General features: G+C 31.9%; 2 protein-coding genes across 3 annotated transcripts; one reads left to right on the top strand and one right to left on the bottom strand.

Annotated features, from left to right (window-relative positions):
• Positions 1-7,841: 7,841 nt before the first annotated feature.
• LOC133285288 (putative ubiquitin-conjugating enzyme E2 38) lies at positions 7,842-13,829 on the top strand. Its single transcript, XM_061482503.1, has 6 exons — positions 7,842-7,975; positions 9,313-9,798; positions 9,901-9,964; positions 10,284-10,423; positions 10,506-10,817; positions 13,262-13,829. The coding sequence occupies exons 1-6, from the start codon at positions 7,919-7,921 to the stop codon at positions 13,589-13,591; spliced, it is 1,389 nt and encodes a 462-aa protein (XP_061338487.1). The 5' UTR covers positions 7,842-7,918; the 3' UTR covers positions 13,592-13,829.
• A 963-nt stretch (positions 13,830-14,792) lies between these two features.
• On the bottom strand, positions 14,793-17,460 carry LOC133285293 (uncharacterized). Of its 2 annotated transcripts, none has more exons than XM_061482510.1 (4): positions 17,319-17,460; positions 16,465-16,560; positions 16,069-16,129; positions 14,793-15,226 (listed from the first exon to the last, which is right to left on the bottom strand). In XM_061482510.1, the coding sequence occupies exons 2-4, from the start codon at positions 16,547-16,549 to the stop codon at positions 15,172-15,174; spliced, it is 201 nt and encodes a 66-aa protein (XP_061338494.1). In that variant the 5' UTR covers positions 16,550-16,560; positions 17,319-17,460; the 3' UTR covers positions 14,793-15,171. The 2 variants fall into 2 exon arrangements, with proteins under 2 accessions (XP_061338494.1, XP_061338495.1); XM_061482511.1 differs by having other exon boundaries at positions 14,793-15,221.
• Positions 17,461-23,135: the final 5,675 nt, after the last annotated feature.

Raw genomic sequence — 23,135 nt, 5'->3', positions numbered from 1 at the left:
TATTTTAAAAAGACAAAAGAAGAAGAAAATGGCTTGCCCCGCCCTGTCTCCAACCTTGTTTTGACCTGCTTATATAGCAAGACGAATTGAGTTGGGTTGACACGTTAAAATATACGGGTTGACACGTTAAAATATAGGACGACCATTCTATTACTGAGATTGCTAAATTAATCTGTTAAATTCAACACGTTTTGCTAACTCTATAATTCTTAATAGAAAGGGTGTAACCATTTCAAAATGATAGGAGACTAGGATGTAAGGCAAAGATTTGAGCCCGGGCATGAATCAATATATTTAGACTATCTACCAAGTAATACTTTTAGCAATCAAGCATCTGACATCCCCTCAATGCCTTTAATTACTGTTGCGTCCAACTAATTTTGGGTATGTAAACTTATGGCACTCCCATCATAATTGATTATTAGTAATGAGTTATGTAAAACTGTTACGGAGTGTTTCGTCGAGGAGAATTTTTTTGAATACTAAAGGAAAAATAATTACTAGGGAAATGATTGAAAAGTGAATTTTGTAGGAAAATGTAAAAAAAGTTATTTGGTTGATCGAAATATTACCGGGCAAATTTATTTAAATTTACAAAGTCTATATTTAGTTAGACGTAAAATATTGATGAAAAAAGGGTTGAAATGGAAAAATAACCCTTTAAATTTTTTTTGAAAAGAAACATTGCGTATTAAGTCTGTCGCAACACGTCTTCTACCAAAGTCGATATTTTCCAAATCTCTGTCTCTCCTTTGTCCAGTCGGCATGCATGTCTCCGGCATGCATCATCCAGATTCCACTTTAATTTTTGCATTTACTTTAACATATCTCACCTTGGGTCATCAAGACTGATTCTGGGAATGGAGATCAGAGGAATGGGAATTTGAAACATAATTTGCAGAGGGAAAAAAAAAAGAAGAAGAAGAAGAAACTTCAATCATCTATTATAGCCGTGACACAGACAAATGATGTTTGAATAAGTTGCTTCTAAACTTTTGTACTGATATATTATGCTAAAGTGGAAAAGGATTGGAAGAGCCTGCAGAATGTACACTATATCTTTCTGCACTCACGGGCCTAAATTAATGGCCAACTTCTATTTGCATCCTAAAAGGAAGTTTTCATCAAAAGACATTAGGCATCAGCTCAATAATCACAGTCCTTTTACAAAAAAAAATATTACTATCTATGTAATTAACTATAGTTAGAGAATTAGTTAACAGCTAGAGCTCATTATACAGTCAGTTAACTGTTAATTTGCCAACTCATCATTTTCTCTTGTTATTTGTACTTGTTTATAAACTGAATAACACACTCAATGAGAATGAGATTTCATATTCTCTCGAACTTGAGTATCTCGCAATTAAAAAAAAAAGAAGAGCTAATGATAATTGAAATGCAGCTGTGACCGCAACAGTTATGCCAATTATTAATCTTGTGCAAGGCTTATGTTAGATTGATTTCTTTATTAGATGTGATAAGGAAATGCAATCTAGCCAGATTACTATGTTTTAATGAAGGGATATGTTTTTCTTATGTTGCATGAGACAAATTGTCTCATGCAACATACAAAAAGTGAGTAGGACCCATTTTTTTCTTTTCTCTCTCTTCTTCTTAATGGGTCCCACTAACTTTTTTATGTGTTGCATGAGACAATTTGTCTCATGCAACATGAGAAAAATATTTCCCTCTAGTGAAACTCAAATTGGTAGGACAAACAGTTATAGTTTGGCATTATCTTCAATTTCCCAAGAATTAACCAAGTATCAAAGGGCTCATCACTTAGAATAAAACTGATAGTTGTTATACCACATGGAACAATTGGACCCATAAATTTCCCAACTTCGTCTGATCCATTGGCTTGTAGATCACATGCTGCACAGATTGGTACTAATATTCAGAAGAGGAAGGGCTTCAAGGAGCACATGCTTCATAATTCGAAGTTGGAGGAGAAGCTTAAGATATTTAGGAAACCCATACTTATGATAAGCTCATCATTTAGTGTTGGACCATAATAACTTCTTGTTAAGTTCAGAATTGTTAATTGTAGACCCCATTCGTTATTGTATTATGTCATGTAAATGTTCAAAGCAAAACTCTGTAATATTGATTTTAACTGTCATTCAAATGTCATCAAAAGCCACTGTAATTTCTCCTATCCCATGCAATTGGTGCATGTGGTAGTGTAGATTGTTAGTATGATGCTATTACAGGCCTTGTTTGAAGTCTATATACATTGTGTGACTTGGAACTTAATTAGTGTATGCGGGTCAACAATTATTATGTATGCCACTGAAGAGTAAACTAGCTTAAGGCGGCTTTTTTACCCTTATAACCCTTTATTATTAATTAATTACCGATTTGACCTTGATTATAAACTATTTCAAAAATTTAACCCCCTCAGAAAACATAACACCAATCTGCCCCTGTTTGATCGTTGACCACCAAGCCTACCCGGGTACACCCCTCTGTACCCGGGTATTTTTTGAAAATTTTTGTCTACCCGGGTAGGGAGGCGTGTACCCGGGTATTGTTCTTCGCACCTGAGAAATTGCTTGAATTATTTACCCGGGTAGAGAGGGGTGTACCCGGGTAAATCTTCAACCACCCGGTATGATTACTCTTTGGATCTCCCATGCACTCTTCTTCTCCAAGCTTTGAATATGGAGGCACCGACTATCACGTGCTCTGCCTCTGCAACTTTTTTGGGTCTGTAAAGCACACAAATATTTTTCAATGAATATTTCAGAAAGAGAATTCTCAGTTAACAGTATAAATCCACAACCACAAACCTTGTCCCATGCATGTCTTCCCTGAACGTGATAATTCGTCATTTACCAGTAAAATGAAAAGCTGCATGCTCACACTAAATTTATGTACCATGAACCCTGTCTTTATTTTCTTTCCGTCTCACTCTCCCCAATAGACCCGGTACCACATTTATATATAGGAGCGCGATTTTGACGTACATAAAAGTAGACCCCATCATAATCGATACGAACAGGGACCGCTTTGATGAGCAGTAAAGTGTTGATGTATGGAAATTCCAAATCCATTCTCAAAGCTAAAAGCTCTTCAAATTGGTTAGGCATGCTTAACTTGATAATACTGATCTATCTCATTAGCTGTAAAAAAGAGAGAAAAAATACCAAATGGGTGGTCGAAGATTTACCCGGGTACACCCCTCTCTACCCGGGTAAATAATTCAAGCAATTTTTCAGGTACGAAGAACAATACCCGGGTACACGCCTCCCTACCCGGGTAGACAAAAATTTTCAAAAAATACCCGGGTACAGAGGGGTGTACCCGGGTAGGCTTGGTGGTCAACGGTCAAACAGGGGCAGATTGGTGTTATGTTTTCTGAGGGGGTTAAATTTTTGAAATAGTTTATAATCAAGGTCAAATCGGTAATTAATTAATAATAAAGGGTTATAAGGGTCAAAAAGCCAGCTTAAGGCAGACTAACTGCAAAATTGATGCAAAAAAAAACGTACAAAAGGAATTTGAAATAACGTTTACAAGTTCAAACAACTTGACAAAAAAGAATGTAAAAATATAAAAAACCCTCTACCAAACATTACCTTATGTTTTAAAAATACAACTTCCAAATAATTTTTCAAATAATTTCATTTTAATTTTTCATATAAAAAACCCTCTACCAAACATTCCTTTATCTATAATTATTGTTATTTTAATTTTTTTAATATTTGTTTCTATTTTAAGATAATAGTCAAGATTTGAAAATTTATAACCTCGGATGACATGTTCAAAAATATGCGGAATGTAATATAAATAGAATATTTTATTTATTTATTTCTTCTCCATCTTCTAATATTTATAAAGCAGTACATATTTAGTGTTCATACGATTTTATAAGTATGAAATACATAAAAAAAACTAAAGGATATTTATAACTTAAGCATAATCAAAATCCTAGATAAATAAAAATTCTAGATAGATCATAACTAGATACATGATTTTAATAAAATATAATTTTTAAATTAGATATTTATTAAATATAAATCTAATGGATCTAATGAATTGAGGATGTCTAACCTAATGTATTTGTATCTTGGATTAGTACGCTTATAAAAGTCAGTGGAAAAAATACGGCAAGAGATTTAACCTTTTATTTATAAAAGGTGTTACATATAGGTGCAGAATCCTAATAGAAATAAGATTGTTGGAAGATAAGATAAGTAGTTTTATCACTTATCCCGAATGAATAATTGAAATGTCTCTCAATGATTTCGTGATCAGTGTTATTTATTTCTTGGGTGTTAGATCTCAACATTTGGTTAGCCAATTGGTTTGAGAAGCTTTTTTCTATGATGTGTTGCATAGTTTAACTGAGAATGCCTAGGATTTTGCTTACTGTGGCTAAAATCATAAGGAATAACATATCGAGTGCGCATGGACTTTACAACTAGCAAATGATTTTGGGTCTATATTATATAATAAGGATCTTTTGTAATAAGATCAAGTAAGAATGAGTAAAACATGTGATATAATCACATGGGCTTGAACCTACATAGGCGTGGGCTACTTGTCTCAGTAGGCCTAGGGAAGGCTACCTTATTGATATGACAAGATCAAATTTTATTTTAATTTTAATTGATTAAGAGGTTACCTATAGATGCATAATCTCAATAGATAGAAAGATTGTTGGGGGACAGGATAATTTATCACCTATCCCTTAGGCATTGGATATAAAATTCTATTATTATCTCTTTAGCATGTCACTTATTTTTAGTAATACTTTTAGGAGCTGTGGGCCCATGGGATAAGTCCAAAATTAAATCATTAAAAATAAGAAAAGATTTGAATATCCTAAATATAATAACTATTATCAATTTTATAATTTAAAAATTATATGAAAAAAATTATAATATATTTAACATCAATCGTATTTGAGTATGAAAATATTATTGAAGGGGAAACCTAAGACATAAAAACTAATAAATATTAGAGCTTTAATTTTCTCAAGTTGCATGAAAATTATTTTCTGATATTGCGACTCAATCATTGTTGGACCCCATACTTATTAGAAAAAGAAAAAAGAAAAAAACATTTGTATACAAATTGAATGGCTTTTTCACCCTTTTGTCCTTTATTAATTAATTAATTAATAATCATTTTGCCCCTGATTCGAAACTATCTACCAATCTGCCCCTCTTTAATCGACTACCTTGTATTTTTAATCGACTAAACGGTTGTTGGGAGATTTAATCGACTAAATCTCCCTACTTAATCGATTAAAATCATACTGACTTTTTTTTTTTTTCAAATATGAAGATTTAGTCGACTAAATAGGGAGATTTAGTCCAGCAGCCATTTTTTGTCTGTTTTGGCCATTTAGTCGATAAAAAATGCAAGGTAGTCGACTAAAGAGGGGCAGATTGATAAATAGTTTCGAATCAGAGGCAAAATGATTATTAATTAATTAATAAGGGGCAAAAGGGTGAAAAAGCCCAAATTGAATGGTCACAACATGAAAAAATAATTTTCAATACAATATGAAAAATATTTTTTCCTAGATATTATCACATAAACAATTTATATAAAATGAACTGATAATAAAAATAATTGATACGGAGTTACATCTTTTTGTGTTGAAACGACATGATTAGAATGCAAGTGTTTATAAAATATAAATAATATTAACTAAACTCTATACATAATAATATTATTAACTATAATTAAATAATAAAAAATGTATGAATAAAAAATAACATGTATATTTATGTGCAATTATTATCAAAATTAGAAAATATTATGATTCAGAAATGACAGATAGGTCAAACAAATGCAATTTACAAAATGAAAAACAGTCCTTGTGTTGCACGCCAAAGGTAGGTGTGGGTCCAGGATTCATTCTTTCAAGCTTTATTTAATGACTTTAAATCGAATAAGAAATTTCGCTAAACAAGAAGTCAATTAATTACTATATGTCCTTCGTTTTTAAGATACCTCCGAACAGTCCACAGCAGCAATCCACTGTATTGACACTCACTACAAGGGAATGTGCATACCCTACTTGATCTTTATCGCTTGGATACAAAACTCGGCATAACCAATCAGATGACTCAGAGTACATTGAAGTAATGAACAATGAAGTAGAATATAATAACTGGATAAGGTGCGAACTGCATTTTCTCTCTCATTGCCTAGGTGGCAATTTCTCATAAACTGACAGTCACATTACAAACGCTGGATCATTTCTTTTTGTACCTTTTTTGTTTTCCCTGAATCATAGTATTTGTGAAGTATTTTATTGATCATTTATGACATATCAGGTAAACTTATAACTGAGATCCAATAAATTATAACTGTTAGATTGACAGAAATCAACGATGATTAGATTAGTTATAAATGTGGTAAACTTTTTTGGTAGTAAGTATATCCTATCCCTATATTATATAGGTTCATTTTTTTTTAGCAGTTAATGTACATAAATTATCTACATTGAAGTTAAAATGACATTATTTTAGAACAAAAATCAAGGTATTTTTATAATTATAATTTATTTGTGGATAATAATATTTTTTCTTATTATACTTTTTTAATCTTTCAACCTAAAATAATATGTTTTGAGAGTAAATGTAGATAACTTATCTACTGTAGAAATATTAAATCTATATTACATCAGTTAAATGTTTTTGGAGAAAAAAAATTCTCCTACATAGGACCTAACGTCAGTATAATAGAGAAAAATTTTGTTACAACAAAAGCATATTTTTTTTTCATATTATAATAGTTATTATACTTATCACTATTTTATACTTATTATTTTTTTAGTTATCATTAGGTCAATTTAAAATTCATGATGGCTAATTTTTTTTTTCAACAGTTAATTTTAATAAAACACTAGCTAATAAGTTTGAGGAATGATATATTGTAACAATTAATTAGTGTTATTATTAATATTACTATCAATTAATTTCATCATTAGATTGATTATGTTGATCTAATGATTATATTTATTTTCATCTTTGTATGATTATGATTGCTCATGTTTAATACTTTATATTTATTTCCATCTTTGTATGTTTATGATTTTGATTTTCCATATTTAATGTTTTCACATTAAATATAGGGAATTATAATATACAAAGATGAAAATAAATATAATCGTTAGATCCATATAATCGATCTAACAGTAAAATTGATTGGTAGTGATACGTTGGATCAACATAATCAATCTAACGATAAAATTGATGAATAGTGATATTGATAATAACATTAATTGATTGTTACAATATCCTACCTAATAATTATAAGTAAAAAGTAATAAGAGTGATAAGCTAAAGCGTTATTATAAATAAGAGTAAATATCCTTTTTCGGTCGCCAGCAAATTTTACGATGTCCACTTTAGTCCCTAGCAAATAAAAAAGCTATTTGTAGTTTCTGAGAAATTTAAAGTGGACTCGTTTTAGTTCTTTTGAGGGACTAATTTTTTTGGATTTGTGAGGTATCGCGATTTCAACTAAATGAGTCCATTTTGAATTTCTTAAAGACCACGAATAGCCTTTCTATGTACTAGGGATTAAAACGGATATCGTAAAATTTGATGACGAACACAAATATTTACTCTATAAATAATAATGGGATTAAAAAGAATTCTCATGTTCTAGGAGAAAGAATTCTCCTACTATTATTTCCAAAAAAAAAAAAGAATTCTCCTACTATAAACACAACTCTCATTACAAAACAAAAGTAAAAAAAGTTATTGTAAACATTTTGATGTCTCTCTAACAGGAGAAAGAATTATCATGCCATAAATAATATTATGTTATAAAAATAGTAGTTTTATTTTCTTCTTTTAGGAAGTGTAGGACTGTGTCCCTTGGTTTGCACCACCTGAGTACTCCATCTCTCTACTCTCTTGTGAAGTGGGGTTTGGGGGCTTTGATTCTCATGGATCATCATGGGACTCTCCAGAATTCTGGGATGAAGAAACGAAAGCAGGAGCAGGTATCCCTTTCACGAATTTTCTCCTCAAAAAGATTTTTTTTTCTTCTTCTACAATTCTGGTTTGTTTTGTTTCGGAATTCGGTGTCATCCCTTTGTGGGTTTGTCTCATTCGTGCTTTTCTAGGTTAGATTATGGGTAAAGTTTGTTGCTTTATAGGTTTTTCTTGTTGTGCTGTTGTTTTTGTTTGTGCCCTTTTGGATTTTGACCTTCATACTTGATCGTTTGAATTTCGTGAACTCATGTGTTTTATTTTTTTTCAATTTTTTCAAGTATTGGGTTTTTTTAATTTTAATTTTAATTTTTTGTTCCTTTTCCCTTGGTTTGATTCTCTTAGTTTACTTTTCACGTTTTGGGTTATATTGGGCATCTGGTATATTGATATCTGCTTAGTGTGCAACCGAACAGTAGAAACGTTGCCATGAATAATTGTACAGTTATATTTGTGGGTAAGAACAATGCTAATAGTTTTTCTGTCTCGGTGGTTTTAATTGGTCTTTCAATGCTTATCTGTTGAATTTAAGAAATGCTTAAAATGTCTTGAAACTTCCACTTTTGCCTTATGACCCCGCAGTCACCTTTGGAAATAGCCAGAGAAAGACCTTGACTTTGAAAACGTGTTTGTTAAAAGTAAACAATTTCTAATACATTTCATTTGGGGGCCTGGAAATATTTATCTAAGCTTTAATTATATTACCATTTGCTATCAAAACTGTGGAACTGGATACTGGACATTTATTCAAGTGCCAGTTACATGCCAGCTCATTTTGGATATGAATAACTAGTTAGTACATGTTAAATTCATGGATAAGGGATCCCCCCCCTTAAAATCAGTGAGTTGACTTTGTAGCTCATCGATTGTTACCTGTAGCTGAATTATACCTACAATGCCCCCAAACTTTAAATGTGGTAACTGTAGTCTCTAAACAGTGCCACAATGTGGCTGGTTTGTTCATCGTGTTCATGATAATGCATTCCTACAGCTTAGGAATGGGGAGTGTTCTTAAACCACTCAAGCTTAGTTGGAAAGTGACAAATATAATTATAGAGGGGCTTACTGCTGGACTATTCCACTAATCAGCGCATTGCAGCAAAAGTCACTTCCTGCGTCAATCCTGGACATTATGCTATTATACAACGGATAGGTTAATTTTGATGTAATTGAGTTGAAAGAGGGAATAGTTTATTGGGGAAAAAGGGGGTACAGCACAATGGAAAAGGTGGGGGTGCGAACTATTATGTTATCCTGATTTTATTGCTTGGTGATGAACCTACATGCTTAACATGACCTTTAGCCTTATGCTGGTTTTAACTTTTATTTGTTTTTCTTCTTTTTCCAGGATGGCTTGGTCAATAATCATGAAAATTCCATGATTGTGGGAGAATCATCTGGTAGTGTTGATCTCTGCAAGAGTTCTACCTCGGGATCACTGAATTCGAACAATCCCAATGGTTCAAATTCTGATATTTCATGTCAGGATGATGATGATATGATTGATGATGATGAAGATGAAGATCCTGATTATGGCTCGGATTTTTATTACAATGATGATGTCTATGCAGACGATTATTCAAGTATGCAGGATCAATTTGACAGTGTGGACTTGCCTCCTGGTGTAGAAGCATCTCTGCCTTGGTTGAAGGACATACCTTCTAGCGAATGCAAGCATGCTATTGCTTTTGCCCATGCAGAATCTAGTTCTAAGGGAAAAGTAGATGTAACTGAAGATACAGTGATGCAAAAATTTGGACAATTTAAGCAATTTGATACTGTTGATTCTTATCCTGATCATTACTATGATAAGGAGGGCGCTTCAGAGCCGCAGGTGATAAATATCGGAAAACATTTTTTTAAGTTGCATCTGCCGACACATATTTCCTAGCATTTGATTTAATTGAATCTTGCTCTTTTTAAATGTTCCTCACAGCGACCTAAGAATTGGGCCAAAAAAATCCAGGAGGAATGGAAAATTTTGGAGGAAAATTTGCCAGGTAAAATTTCTCTCTTGAAAAAAGAAAGTCATTATTCCTTATATACAAGATAATGTGTGTTGCTGTTATGGCCTTTTCTCCAGTTGTAATCTTTTGTAGTGCTTTCACAATTGCATTTTTTTTAAAGTTTTGCTAATAACACTTGTCGTCTTTAAAATCTTTTTTGGGAGAAAGGTAAATCATCAGCCAACGTATTTTCTTACGCTCCAACTTTTTACCTTTGTCTGCGATGAAACATGAAATTCAACCTGTATGATAATTTGATTTCATTTTCAATCATCTTTCCTTGTATATGTATCTCACAAACTTACTTTTACAGAAACAATCTTTGTGAGAGTTTGTGAATCTAGGATGGAGCTTTTAAGGGCTGTCATCATTGGACCTCAAGGAACCCCATACCATGATGGTCTTTTCTTTTTTGATTGCCTCTTCCCATCTACCTACCCTGCTGGTCCACCAGTATGTATCATCAATGTTCCATGTGTTTATCATATGTGTCTTTTGCTATGTGTATAATGGTCACTTGAATTATCTTCTGCAGAAAGTTCACTACCACTCAGGTGGCCTTAGGCTAAATCCAAATTTATATCAATGTGGAAAAGTCTGCCTCAGTCTTTTGGGCACTTGGCATGGTAGGAATAGCGAAAACTGGATTCCAGAAAAATCAACCATGCTACAAGTCTTGGTTTCTATTCAAGCTCTGATTCTGAATGAAAAGCCCTTTTTTAATGAGCCTGGATATTCATCAACTTATACTGGTGCGGAGGGGCAAAGAAGATCTAAGGAGTACAATGAGAATACATTCATTTATTCCTTGAAGACAATGATGTATACACTGCGTAAACCTCCAAAGGTATGTTCATTAGAAGATATCTGATTCTGCATTCTTTGCGTATAGTTTTGTCTTGACATTTTTCATATCTTACTTTTCCAATAATTGTTATGATTCCTGACTGAATTTCATACTTAGGTGTTAGATGGCTTTGCCCCTTTTTTCTCTTGTTTCAACTCTATAAATTGGACTGGTATGAATATTTCTATGTTTCAAGATTTAGATGTCATGTTATATAATATATATTATTAATTTCTAATATTAAAATTTGACTGGATGTTTAAAATCAATAGATGGGCAGAGGATTATAAAATCATTAAATGGGCTAGATACTGATTTTAGGAGCTCAATAATACATCCCTAGTTATTGAGTCAACTGTATTCCTAAACCCTGAGCTCGGATAACTTTATTATTGATAAATAACTAAGCTTCATATGAACAATGGGAATACCTCCACTAAATTCATCTTTTAAAAAATCTAAATTGTTGCAGTGTTTTAAATTATGCAAAGCTTTTTCTAGGAATCAAGCATTTATAATTTTTCTCTTAACCTTATTCATAGTTGTCTAGGGCTAAGAAGCACCAATGTGTGTTTACTTAAAAAAAAGAAAAGAAGCACTGATACGGCTCTTTTAAAAAATCAAATTATGATAGGTATGGTAGGGTATGACTGAATATATATAAAATATGAAAAAATGCTTATAAAACATTTAAAAATAATATAAAATTTATTACTGAACAATGAAAATTGAGTAATAGTAACTAACGAAAAATAAAATCATTTTATGATTGTCTTTTTTAAAGGCCAATTGTAAGATTGGAAATAAACTAGCATTGTAGTTGAAAAGTAACAGTAAAATCAACTTTCCATTAAAAAATAAAATTAATGCAGAATAATGGAAAGGTAAAAAAAATAGGAAAGAAATTGTGCCGGAATAGAAACAAAGTGAAAATGCGTACACATGGTGTCCAAGAAAGTGCCAAACTGAAACAAAAGCAACGCAGGTAGAAGGCTTGGTTTGTAGGTGGAATCATCACAGGTTGGACTGAATCGGGGCTGAAGTGAGGAAAGGGGCTGCAAAGTATTGAATAAAAACACTGTCATTTGAAACAGGCTTGGTAGGTACAAAGTTTGGGGACTGATTGCCACATCACAGTTTTTGTCCAAAATTATGTGAAATTTTGGTTTAAAAAAGAAAGAATTTGCATGTCTTGCCGGCACTGGAACCATACCGGACATAGGTACTGCAGCTCGAGAATCATACTGTTGCCATACCGGACATAGGTACTGCAGCTCGAGAATCATACCGTTGCTTCATTGGTGTAGGGCCATTAAATCAAATTTAATAATGACATTACTCAGTTATGTCTTCCAAAATCTGGATCTACAATGGAAATAAGCTAGGTTTTGTTTTGCTTGACTGAAGAGATTGTTTGATTTCTGCATTTTTTTCACATATTGGCTACTTAGGAGAGTCAAACCTTTGCAATTTTGCTTTGCGGTAGAAAATTTTATGTTTCTCTAAACAATGGTATAACTGTTCAATTTATGTTCTCCAGGCTTCTTCCTTTATGCAGAGATATTATTTTGATCTTTTGGGTTTGCTTTTAGTGTAACTCTTTTAGCACATATTAACTGATTGCCAAATTTGGCTAGATGTAGTTACTTGTACTGTACGTTACTCCGGATGCTTTTAGGAGACTCGTGCAGCACTCATATAGAAATGATACGGTGAAAAATCAGAATTCTTAGGTGGATGTGTGGTGGTAACATTGATAAGACTTGCAAATAGGGTACAAAATAGAGAGTCCAATAAAATTTTTTGCTTAGCAGGGTGATAAGGAAAGATTGTTCAAGATGTAGGATGACATAAAACTACTTGGCAGGAAAGAATGTAGAGGATACAGAGCTGAAAAAGTAGTGGGTGTTTGCATTTTGCAGTGATCTTATATGATCTTGCTGTGAAATTTCTGGTGTTATCAAATTTGCTTAAATAAAAAGTGCAAAAGCTCCAAATAAATGCTTCTCATGACAGGAAATGTATTATCTTGTGCCACATCAAGGTGCTTTTGGCTAATGGTCTAAAACCAATATGGTACCACTGTACCAGAATGCTCACACTTTTATGAATTATTATTTGAGAATTCTGGGATATTAAGGCTTGGTACTTTGATGAATAAATAGGAAGTGCATAATACTTATGAATTATCACTCTCCAACTTATTTGATTGTTTGCTCACTGGAGTTGGTTTGTAGCATTGTTCATTCATAGGTTATTCCCTGTATTTTCCTGAATATATACATAGCTGATATTGCGAGCTTAATTGTTGGATCTAGGTTATGTGGTTTTCTGGTCACATAAACACTCAAAACACCTGAAACTGATGTATGTGGATGCAGTAGGAGCCTAAAAATTTGTCTAAATCATAATCTTATGTATCTAAATATTTCCTTCATCTGCAGCACTTTGAGGATTTGGTTGCGGGGCATTTCCGAACACGAGCTTATGACATACTGACAGCATGTAGTTCATATGTTGAGGGGGCTCCAGTTGGCTCAGTTGTACATAATCTTGCTCAAAGTAGTAATAATAGTACCACCACTAACAGCCAAAAAGAATTTCAGTCAGCTGTGAGTAGGATGATGAATACTCTTATTGCTTTTTTCACCAAAAATGGCTCCATGGACTGTGAGGAGTTTCGTTCTCCTGAGATTTATAGTTTATCTGCCGTGGCTACTTCAAACTTGGAGATTTACAAGATAGAAACTGGCACAGCATTAACCCAGGTCTGAATGTCCTTAGGTAGTTTATGCTGTGAATGATGCGTAGTGGGATCTTTCTTTGTTTTTCTTTTTCTTTTTCTTACTCCTAGTGGCGATTTTGATGTCCCACATCGTGATTCTCGTTGCTGGCTATAGCACCTAGTTGTAAAGAATGACATGCTAGTTTAGCTTTTCAGAAGATGGTTCCATGTTTCTTATATGTCGCTTGTTTCTATCATAAAATGTTAATATTTTCATGAGATTATCATGTAGAGGGCAGTTTTTCCATAACGTTTTGTTTGACATGACAGAATACTTCCTCTGTAAGAATTGGTTTATATGCATTTATTTAATAGATTTTATGTAATTACTATTTCCACAATCCGCCCATGGTACCGTTTGTGTTTGACATTATTGTGTAAGTAGCTTTATACATAAATTTTGGTTAAATAAACCGATTTTTTTTTTTTAATTCGGGTGTTATAGTTTACAGTGCATTTTAAAACATACATGGGGCTTCACTAAATTGAGTTGAAAATGTATCATTTTAATCTATTAAAAAATAATGATAGATTTATCCTTGCAATGATCATTTTAGTAACAAAATAAACATGAATGATACTTCTTAAAAGTGACTAGAAAAAAAATTATTCATTCTGAGCAAAAATAAAAAATTATTAATTCTTGATTAAATTAAAGTGTAACCCAATTTTATTCCGTTAAAAGTTAATTATATATATATACTCTTATTTCATTATTTTAAAGACATTTTTTTAGAAGAGTTTTTCCTTTAAAAGATTTTGTGTTTTTTTTCAAAGAAAACAGTTTTTTCATTAAAAAAGAAGTCAATTTTTTTAAGATAATTAAAAAAAAGATAGATGATTACGTTAAGAAATAAAATCACACAAGGGATCCACATCGAACATAGTAAGCTCATCTCAATTAAACATAATAAGATAATAGAATGCACCGACTTTGAGGTTATGGTTTACTATTACAGTCTGTTCAACATACCCACAGTTCAACCAAGTCCTCAAAAAACCATGCCCACAAGAATACAAATCGGCTTTGCCTGGAACAAAATGAACGAACCAGCATAGCAAGATTGAAATAACAAAGCATAATGCAATAACAGTAATAAGTGGAGGGGGCGGTAGGGCAAAGTAAAAACGAAAAGTGCACCATCATCCAGGGACTATTTACATAATTTTTCTCTTAATATGCTCTTCAATTCAGAAAACACTAAAATTTATAGAGTCAGTGAATTCCAGTAGCTTCAGTCATTCCATATGGTCAGCTTCTCCAATCCCCAAATTTTAATTACACTCTTCCTTTTTAATGAAACCTTTGATTTTCAACTGTTCAGAACAGATAGTAGTGAACATTTCCAACAAACTATTACAACGCAAAAAATGAAAATGAACATCCCATACAAGCTTACAAATAAAGAAATGTTCAAATAAGATTCGTGATGGTGTATAGAATTGCAATTTGGTTTGCCAGCTTGAAGAAATTCCAAGCCAGTTCAATATCAAACTGCTACAAGATATTCCCTAGTCAGCTATACCAAATACACAGGCAGGTACTAATTTCAATCCCCAAGTGATGGTCTACATTGGCATCTTCCCGAAAGAAAGAATCAGCTTCTCACTAAACATACCTGACCTTTAAAAATAAATATATAAATACAGTTTAGAAAGGAAAAAAAATGGCAAATTGATACAGTAATTTCAATTACAATATTCATAGATATTATCTTGCAACTGTAGGATAACAAATTATAAAAGAAATAGGATACTACTTCCATGCAGGTTGGATGGCAATTTATGTAACTTCAGCAACAGACTGCGGAAGTATTGTTTATAAAGAATCTAAACTTGATGGCATATTCAGAACCAGAAACAGGAGGTAAATTGGGTGCTAAGATATAAAGGGCTCTCATAATGATATGTTGCTGTATTACAAAGGATTACATTTGCTAAATTGGATCCCAAGAATACAATGACCCTAAGAATGGTATGTTGCTGTGCTTATTTTGGCTTAAATCTCTAGTTTACAAAAATGGGAGAGTTGGTACAAAAGTCTCATCTTTGTTTGAGTTTTTGACCTATCATCAGATCATTGTAGGAGTTTCCAAAGATGTTTAACATAGAATTATGACTTTTTCAAAATTTACATACAGAATATAGTACGGTCAACAGAGACAAATGTAGAAGGAGATTAGTAAAAAAAATATTATTTATTCAGAGCTTTAATCGCTAAAAAAATGTGTTAGCTAATGCATAGGTGGAGAAATGTCAGAGAGCACTGTTTGCTGCATGCATGTTAAATAGTCTTTGCAGTAATCCATATTCCAAATCAACAAAAATAACTGCAATCAAAATTAGCATACTCAATTACCATATATATCATTATAATCTAGTAATATACATGCATGTTAGGAAAAGGTTGAGTGCCACTTATGCCACCAATTAAAAAGATGGATGACAAGGGAGGAAATCCACTACCTCTTGAAGAACTCAGCAATGTATCGTAGTACGAACCACATTAATACAATCACCAAAGTATCTGTAAAAGTTTAGGAACTCAAACAAGTAGTACCACAACAGACATGATAGCATATGCTTTCAAGAAATTTCTCCACCTTTTTTGCAAAAATCCTCTGACATGGTTCCTTCCCAACCAAAAGTCACCTAAACCACTACTGTTCAGACTACCTTAGAAATATGACAAACAAGTTTCCAACAATTGATGAATCTCAAGTTCACACTTTAAAGAAATCCCCTCAAAAATATCTAGAAATGATGAAAACTTTGCATTTTAGGAAAATTAGTAAATTACAAAGAAAAAAGATATAAGAAGGAGTTAAAATCCATGTATATGAGAGTGCAAATAAAGGATACTAAAAGTACAACGCTCCCACCAATCCAACATATAAAGCCCAAAAGTCACATTGTAAAGGAGGATCTTGCGCTGAATCCAATTCATTTCTTCCACAGCTGCAAAAAACACATCTCTCTCTTTTTGTCAGAAACAAGATATAGCTGCCTCAATCTATACTAGCTCAAAATACATTCTCACCATATAACTTTTGTCATCAGACTATAGAAACAGATAACCATTAGCTATTAGTGAGAGAAATATTTTTTACGTGTAGCATCAAGTAGTGCACTAAAGAAGAGAACAAAAAAATTAATTTATACAGCACAAATATATATGCTCAAATATAAAAAAAAAAAAAAAAAAATTTGCTCAAAAATAAAGACATATTCATGTTTAATAATCAAAAGTCATACTCGAGACACACAAAAACCATTAATCTAAGTCATAATTAACATGTTAATAACAACAAGAGTCAGGGAGCATAAGGGAAAAAAAGGGAATACACAGAGGAATGAAGTCGGAAAAAAGAAAGAGAAAAAGAACAGAAAAAGATTCGTGCGTTTATCAGACCACCTGTGACAGAGGAGGGAGCAGAGAACGAGTTTTGTTGGAATCAAACCAATGAGGTGGAGCAGTGGGAGAAGGTATTTGAACCCTAAAATGTTTCTAAAGCAATAAACTAAGGATCACAAAAATATTCCTAAGGAAATGAGTTGGAAAACTAAGGCATCAACAACACATCAAAATCATTACCGATATTAGGGGGGGGAGAGAGAGAGAACGCAAATCAAACAAAACAGCCCTAATCAGTAACGAATTGAATCGATGTTGTTGATTCTATGAATCAATCTTGGAATCATTGTTGATTGATTACCTTGGGATTGTGGATCGACACACGAGATCTGTAGGGATTGAGGTTGTCTTGCGCTTTGGATCGCAGAGAATGGCGACAGCAAGAGGAGGACGAGCACGACCAAGAGAAATTGTCTTCCAACAACAACAGCGTACGCAGTCACAAAATGGTTCCAATTTCAATGTTTTTTGTTTTATCAACATATTCGCTTTTTCTAATTTGTTTTTTTACAATTATCCGGCATTCTTAATTTTTTAATGATAGATTTATTAAAATGTATTACCCCTAATAGATAATAGATAGTATAATTTATAAGAATTTATAAAATAAAAAAAGTTTGTAAATATAATTTTTTTTATAATAATTATTAAACTATTTAGTTTATTTCTCTAATATATGGGAATCTCACACCCAATAAATAAAAATAAAAAGTTAAGTTTACCAACCTAAGGACACTCTCCAATAAAAACACTCTTTTATTGGAGAGTGTTTTTCTATCGCAACCTTAGTAAATGTCAGAGACAGAAACATCAAATCATCACTCATGGAGCATTGACAAAAACTACAAACTACTCAATAACCTTCAAATTCCTCTAAGGTAGCAACAAGAAAAATAGGTCATCCTTCCCTTAATAATACACACGAAGCAAATCTAAATGTTAAGAAAAAATTAACTCTTGAACGGATTTATCAAGATTTTGATGATCAATGCTTGATTTAACAAGTCATTGGTCTCTTCAATCAATTCGGAATGTTGTTGAGTAGTTTAAGTATGGCTACTTAACAGACTTTGGAAAAATAATTAAGTGGTTCAGACTCACTTAATTATTTGGTGATCCCTCTCACATGAAGAAATTTTTCTCCCATTTTTATTTCTCTCATTTTTTCTTCTTTTTCCATTTTGTCCCCTATTTTGAGAGAGGGAGCATCCAAAATTTCATGGACCAATAGCACTGCAATTCCTCTCCAGACTTTGACTCTCAATCTATAATGAAACTTTCAACTATTAAACAATAACAAAATTCCTAATCCCTATCATCCTCACAAAGTTTCTGTAAGCTTTTGCTGAGTTATTGTGCATTTTCTCTATATTAATATGTGGATATTAATTGAGTGGCTCACTTTCCTTACACCATGTAGCTCAACTACTTTAAGGCTAAAGTTAAAAAATAAGCTCTTAAAAATTATGCTAAAATATAAGTAAATTTATTTGGTCTTTAATCCATAATTGTTCATGCCTACAAATTGTTTATTGAAAGGTTAGACTCAGAAAATGTTCGAATCGTCCTCGTGACTAAAATTCATGTGAATAAATGTTATATATTGAGGCAATAGGAACACTTCTATGTCACTAAACAATCCCTTGGGTTTGAACGATTTTTCTCCAAAAAATTAATGGTGGAGATTAGAGAAGTTATCAAAGCAATGTTGGATATTCAAGTTGGAATAATAAGTAATTAAATCCTATATCAATTAAGAATTGATTAAATAAGGAAAATGTGAGTGAAATGACTCATAAATTTAAAATTTTAAGATTTTGGTTCAGGACATGATATTAAGCCTACTTATTATAATGGATTATCATTTAACCCATTAATAATTATGACTTAACAAATGACATAGTTAATAGAGCCTTAAGGTTGTTAGAGACATAAGAAGATGAAATAATTTTCCTCAAAACTTGTGTCTCACAAAAATGGTGAATGACGAAAAAATAAAAAGCTCTAGAAGCTCCTCCTGTCCTGACAGTTTTAGGTTTTTTTTTTTATTTTTCTTCATAAAAAAATTATTTTTTCAAGAGATATATAACCTCAAAAATATGTTTGATCCGATTTCTTCTCATAAAAAGAAGAGAAACTAGAATAAACAGAAGCAACCAATTTTAAAAAATCCTCGAAAAGTAAAGCGGGTTTGTAATTCTTATTTAAAAATTAACTTCCGATAAAATATTATTGTAAATTTTTTAAAATCTATTTCATTTAACTCTGTATTTTTTCTGCAATTTTATTTGGGAAAAATATTTTTATTTTATTGCAGAAAAATTTTATCTATCATATTCATATAAAAGTAAGTGAATCTCATTATAAAAAAAAATTAATTAATATAACCCATTCACTTTTACATTAGAGTAGTGGACAAAAAATTTCTCCAATAAAAACAAAAACATTAAATCCTTCCTATTTGAAAGTAGTCAAATCCCTGGGCCAAATAATCCATGTATTATTGATTAATTGGTTCCATGCTTGGGTCACGTTTTGAATCAGCAGACATCATAGACTTTTCAAATTTTCCAAAGCCCTTTTTCAAGCCCAAATCACTCCCTATATTTCATATCTTTTTGCTGCCAAAAATACAAAAAAATCAAAAAAGCTAACAGAATCGCTTCATTTTTTTTTTATTTTTTATTTTTTTGATAACACGCTTCATTTTATTTAATCTGTGGATTCGATGGTTTATATAGATTTGTTATGAACAGTGGACTTTAAATAAAAAACCCAGCACGGAACATACAGAGTTATAAACTTATAATGAGATAAGTCCACAAAATAAATACATACTAATTTTATATAAAAATATCTCCAAGTACCAACCAAAGAGAAAAATACACCCAAAATTATATACCGTCGAATTTTGGTACACCGTTTTTTCTCGGATTCTAAGGAAACTGAATTTTTTAAAATTTTAAATTTTCGGATATTATCGTAAACTGAATGTAAAAATTATATTTTTAAAAATCAAGATTCCCAGATAAAAAAAATTTCTCCTCTACCAAACGCCCTAATGAGTGGTAAGGGAATTTACATAAGGTTTTACGTTAAATATTTAGTACTATCATTGTAATAAGGGGAAAATGTGTATCATTTTAAATGATGTAAAGTTATGTCATTTTAAGAGAGAGAAAGAGATAGATAAAAGAGGAGAGAGAGGACAAAAAAAAAAAATGTGTGGGTCTCATCTCTTTGTGAGAGTGAAATGATATAAGTTGTGTCATTTAAAAGAATAAACACTTTTCTCTTGTAATAAATAAAAAAAGAGAAAAATACACCCATAACGAAAATCTACAATCACAAGGCTATTTTTTTTTGGATTACAGGCTATTAACAATGGAAAATATTACTCTCGTGTAACATGAGAGATTTTTTCTCTCATACCCTCACAACTTAGAGGAGAGAGAATAAAGGAGAAAAAAAAATAAAGAGTGAAACTCACCCTTAATTTGTGAGTGCATAAGAGAAAAATTCTCTTATATCACATGAGAGTAATATTTCTCATTAACAATATATGAACTCAACACACATGTTGCAAGGTTCTTTGACCCATTTGAGATTTTTATCCCTTTAAATTTTTAATATGGTATTTAATTCACGATATCTATTAATGGGGTCATTTAGTGACGCAAAGAGAACCCAGCATCATTGAGTGTCGCGACCCTCCCCTGCGTCACTCACACATTTTTTTTTCAATTGAGTGGCGCCCCCTCCCTTCCGACACTCACAGGATTGTGCCAAGTGGCCTAATCTCGTTAGTCCTATTATCATGAAACTTTGGAAGACCATAACTTTTGACTTAAGTATCCAAATCGAATAATTTTTTTTCACATAACTTTTTGAGATTTATACAATGATACCTTATTTAACATATTTTATCTCTCACAAACATAGTTCAAATTTGCAACAATAGTTCTACATTTTTACAAATTTGAATTATGTTTGTGAGAGATAAAATATGACAAATAAGGTGTCATTGCGTAGATATCAAAAAGTTATGTAAAATAAAAAAATCATCTGATTTGAATACCCGAGTCAAAAGTTACGGTCTTCTGAAGTTTTACGGTAACGGGACTAACGAGATTTTGCTACTTGGCACAATCCTTTAAGTGCCAGAAGGGAAAGGGACAACACTCAATTAAAAAAAGATATGTGAGTGACGCAGGGGGAGGGTCGCGGCGTCAGTAACGCTAAGTTCCTCTCACGTCACTAAACGACTCATTGATAAATAACGAAAATCAAATACTAAATTGGTACACTAAAAAAAAAAAAAAAAACCCAATGGGTCAAAGAGCCCATGCTCAATCCTTAAAAACGTCCAAACCTAAAAAATCCAAGCGAGACACAACTGAATTTATATCAAGAAAAACATTTGATAATAAACAAAGAATAATTTTTTTCAACTTAACGACAGTTATTAGTGATCACTACCATCTAGGTTTGGTATTATGGAGGAGTTAGAACAGGTATTGGTTCAACCCAACCTTGCACTTGCACATAGTCTTAAGAATTAAAACCCGCACCTTTTTTATTTCACCTCGTCAAGTACTTATTATATGCTTTAAAATAAATTCATACAATAATTAACTATTATATTAAAATTAATTAATTATCTCATATATGTTATTTTTTTAAAATAAGTAGTAATCTAATGAATATACTCAATATAAATACCTAAATTAATGAAAACTTTTAGTTTCACCTCTCATGATAACCTATTCATATTTATTATTTAGATCCACTGTGATAACACTTAACGCTTAATTCTTAAATGTAAAAATTTCCCATGTTATATAAAATATCAAAAATATTTTAAATAAATAAAATATCCTTAATTGAAAACAATGTCATAAATATAATATTTATATAGATGTAAAGTACTTGTAAGACGAACTAAAACGAATTGACCCCTGTTCAGTCCTGTTGCAAGACACAATAGAGAAAATTCAACACATGTGAATTGAAATGAGATTCCAGACTGTCCAAAATTAAGGTGAGTATGAAAAGGCATGATCATTCTTTTCCACTAAAACTAGTAAACACTCCAAGATTTCCAGATAGACTTTTTACATTAACCGAATCCTAATTATCTCAATGAATTAGCTCCCCTTAATATTTTTATAACTTTTAATTCTTTGAGCCGTATTATGGACTCATATGTGAGTCCATTTAATATAAAGCCCAATAAAAAATAATTCAAATACAAATCTGATATAATCAATAAAAAATATTCATCAAAAATATTAATCCTAATACAACAGTGTTAAACATGGGTTTGGGCTACTAGAAGAGGCACAGAAGGTCCAGAATCATAATAATACCCACAGATAAATTCTATAAATAAGAGGTAAAGCCTACAAGTATAATTATTTTCTCTTTACTATTGTTATGTTGTCACTGTGTACACATATCAGCTCATTGGCGAAAGTTATCTTTTATTCTGTGCATAATAATCTACTAAACTCAAGGATATCTAACTCATAGGTACCTTATAGAGTACCTAGATCCAAAAAAAACTCACTAGCCTAGACATCTCTATCTTCAGGACAAAACAAACCGGCTATGAGACTAATCCGAAGTGCGAGCGGGTCAGATATGAAAATATTTAAACCCCTTCCAAATGTGATATATGGGAATCGAACCAAGACCCTTTCCTTTCCACTTACTCAACTTTCTTGCTATCAACTGAGTTACCAACATTTGATAGATAGACTTCTTACATGAATAAACAAAAATCATACATTGGTCACGCACTAAAAATATGTTCGTTCTCAACTTAGTCTCTTATGTGCCAGATTTTATAATTTAGTTCCTCACATCAAAATTCATTTTATGGTGGGTAAATTGATGCTGATTAGTGAGAGATTATATTAAATGTGAGAAATTACATAAATAAAACATTTATAATGGGTAAACATAGAATTTTTTGTCACACGAATATAAATCTATTTAATGTATACTAAAAAATGCAAGTTGATGCTTAGTGACACATTAATGCATGATGCATGCTCAAAATCCCGCAATTACGCAGGCGAGAAAGGAAAAAGAATGATTGAATGCCCTTAAAAAA

The sequence above is a fragment of the Gastrolobium bilobum genome, unplaced genomic scaffold, assembly GCF_033153095.1.
Source record: "Gastrolobium bilobum isolate Gb01-03AN ecotype WA unplaced genomic scaffold, APGP_CSIRO_Gbil_v1 utg2703, whole genome shotgun sequence".
NCBI lineage: Eukaryota > Viridiplantae > Streptophyta > Magnoliopsida > Fabales > Fabaceae > Gastrolobium > Gastrolobium bilobum.
Note: the sequence above shows the minus strand (reverse complement) of the source record. Positions and strands in the feature narration are given on the sequence as shown.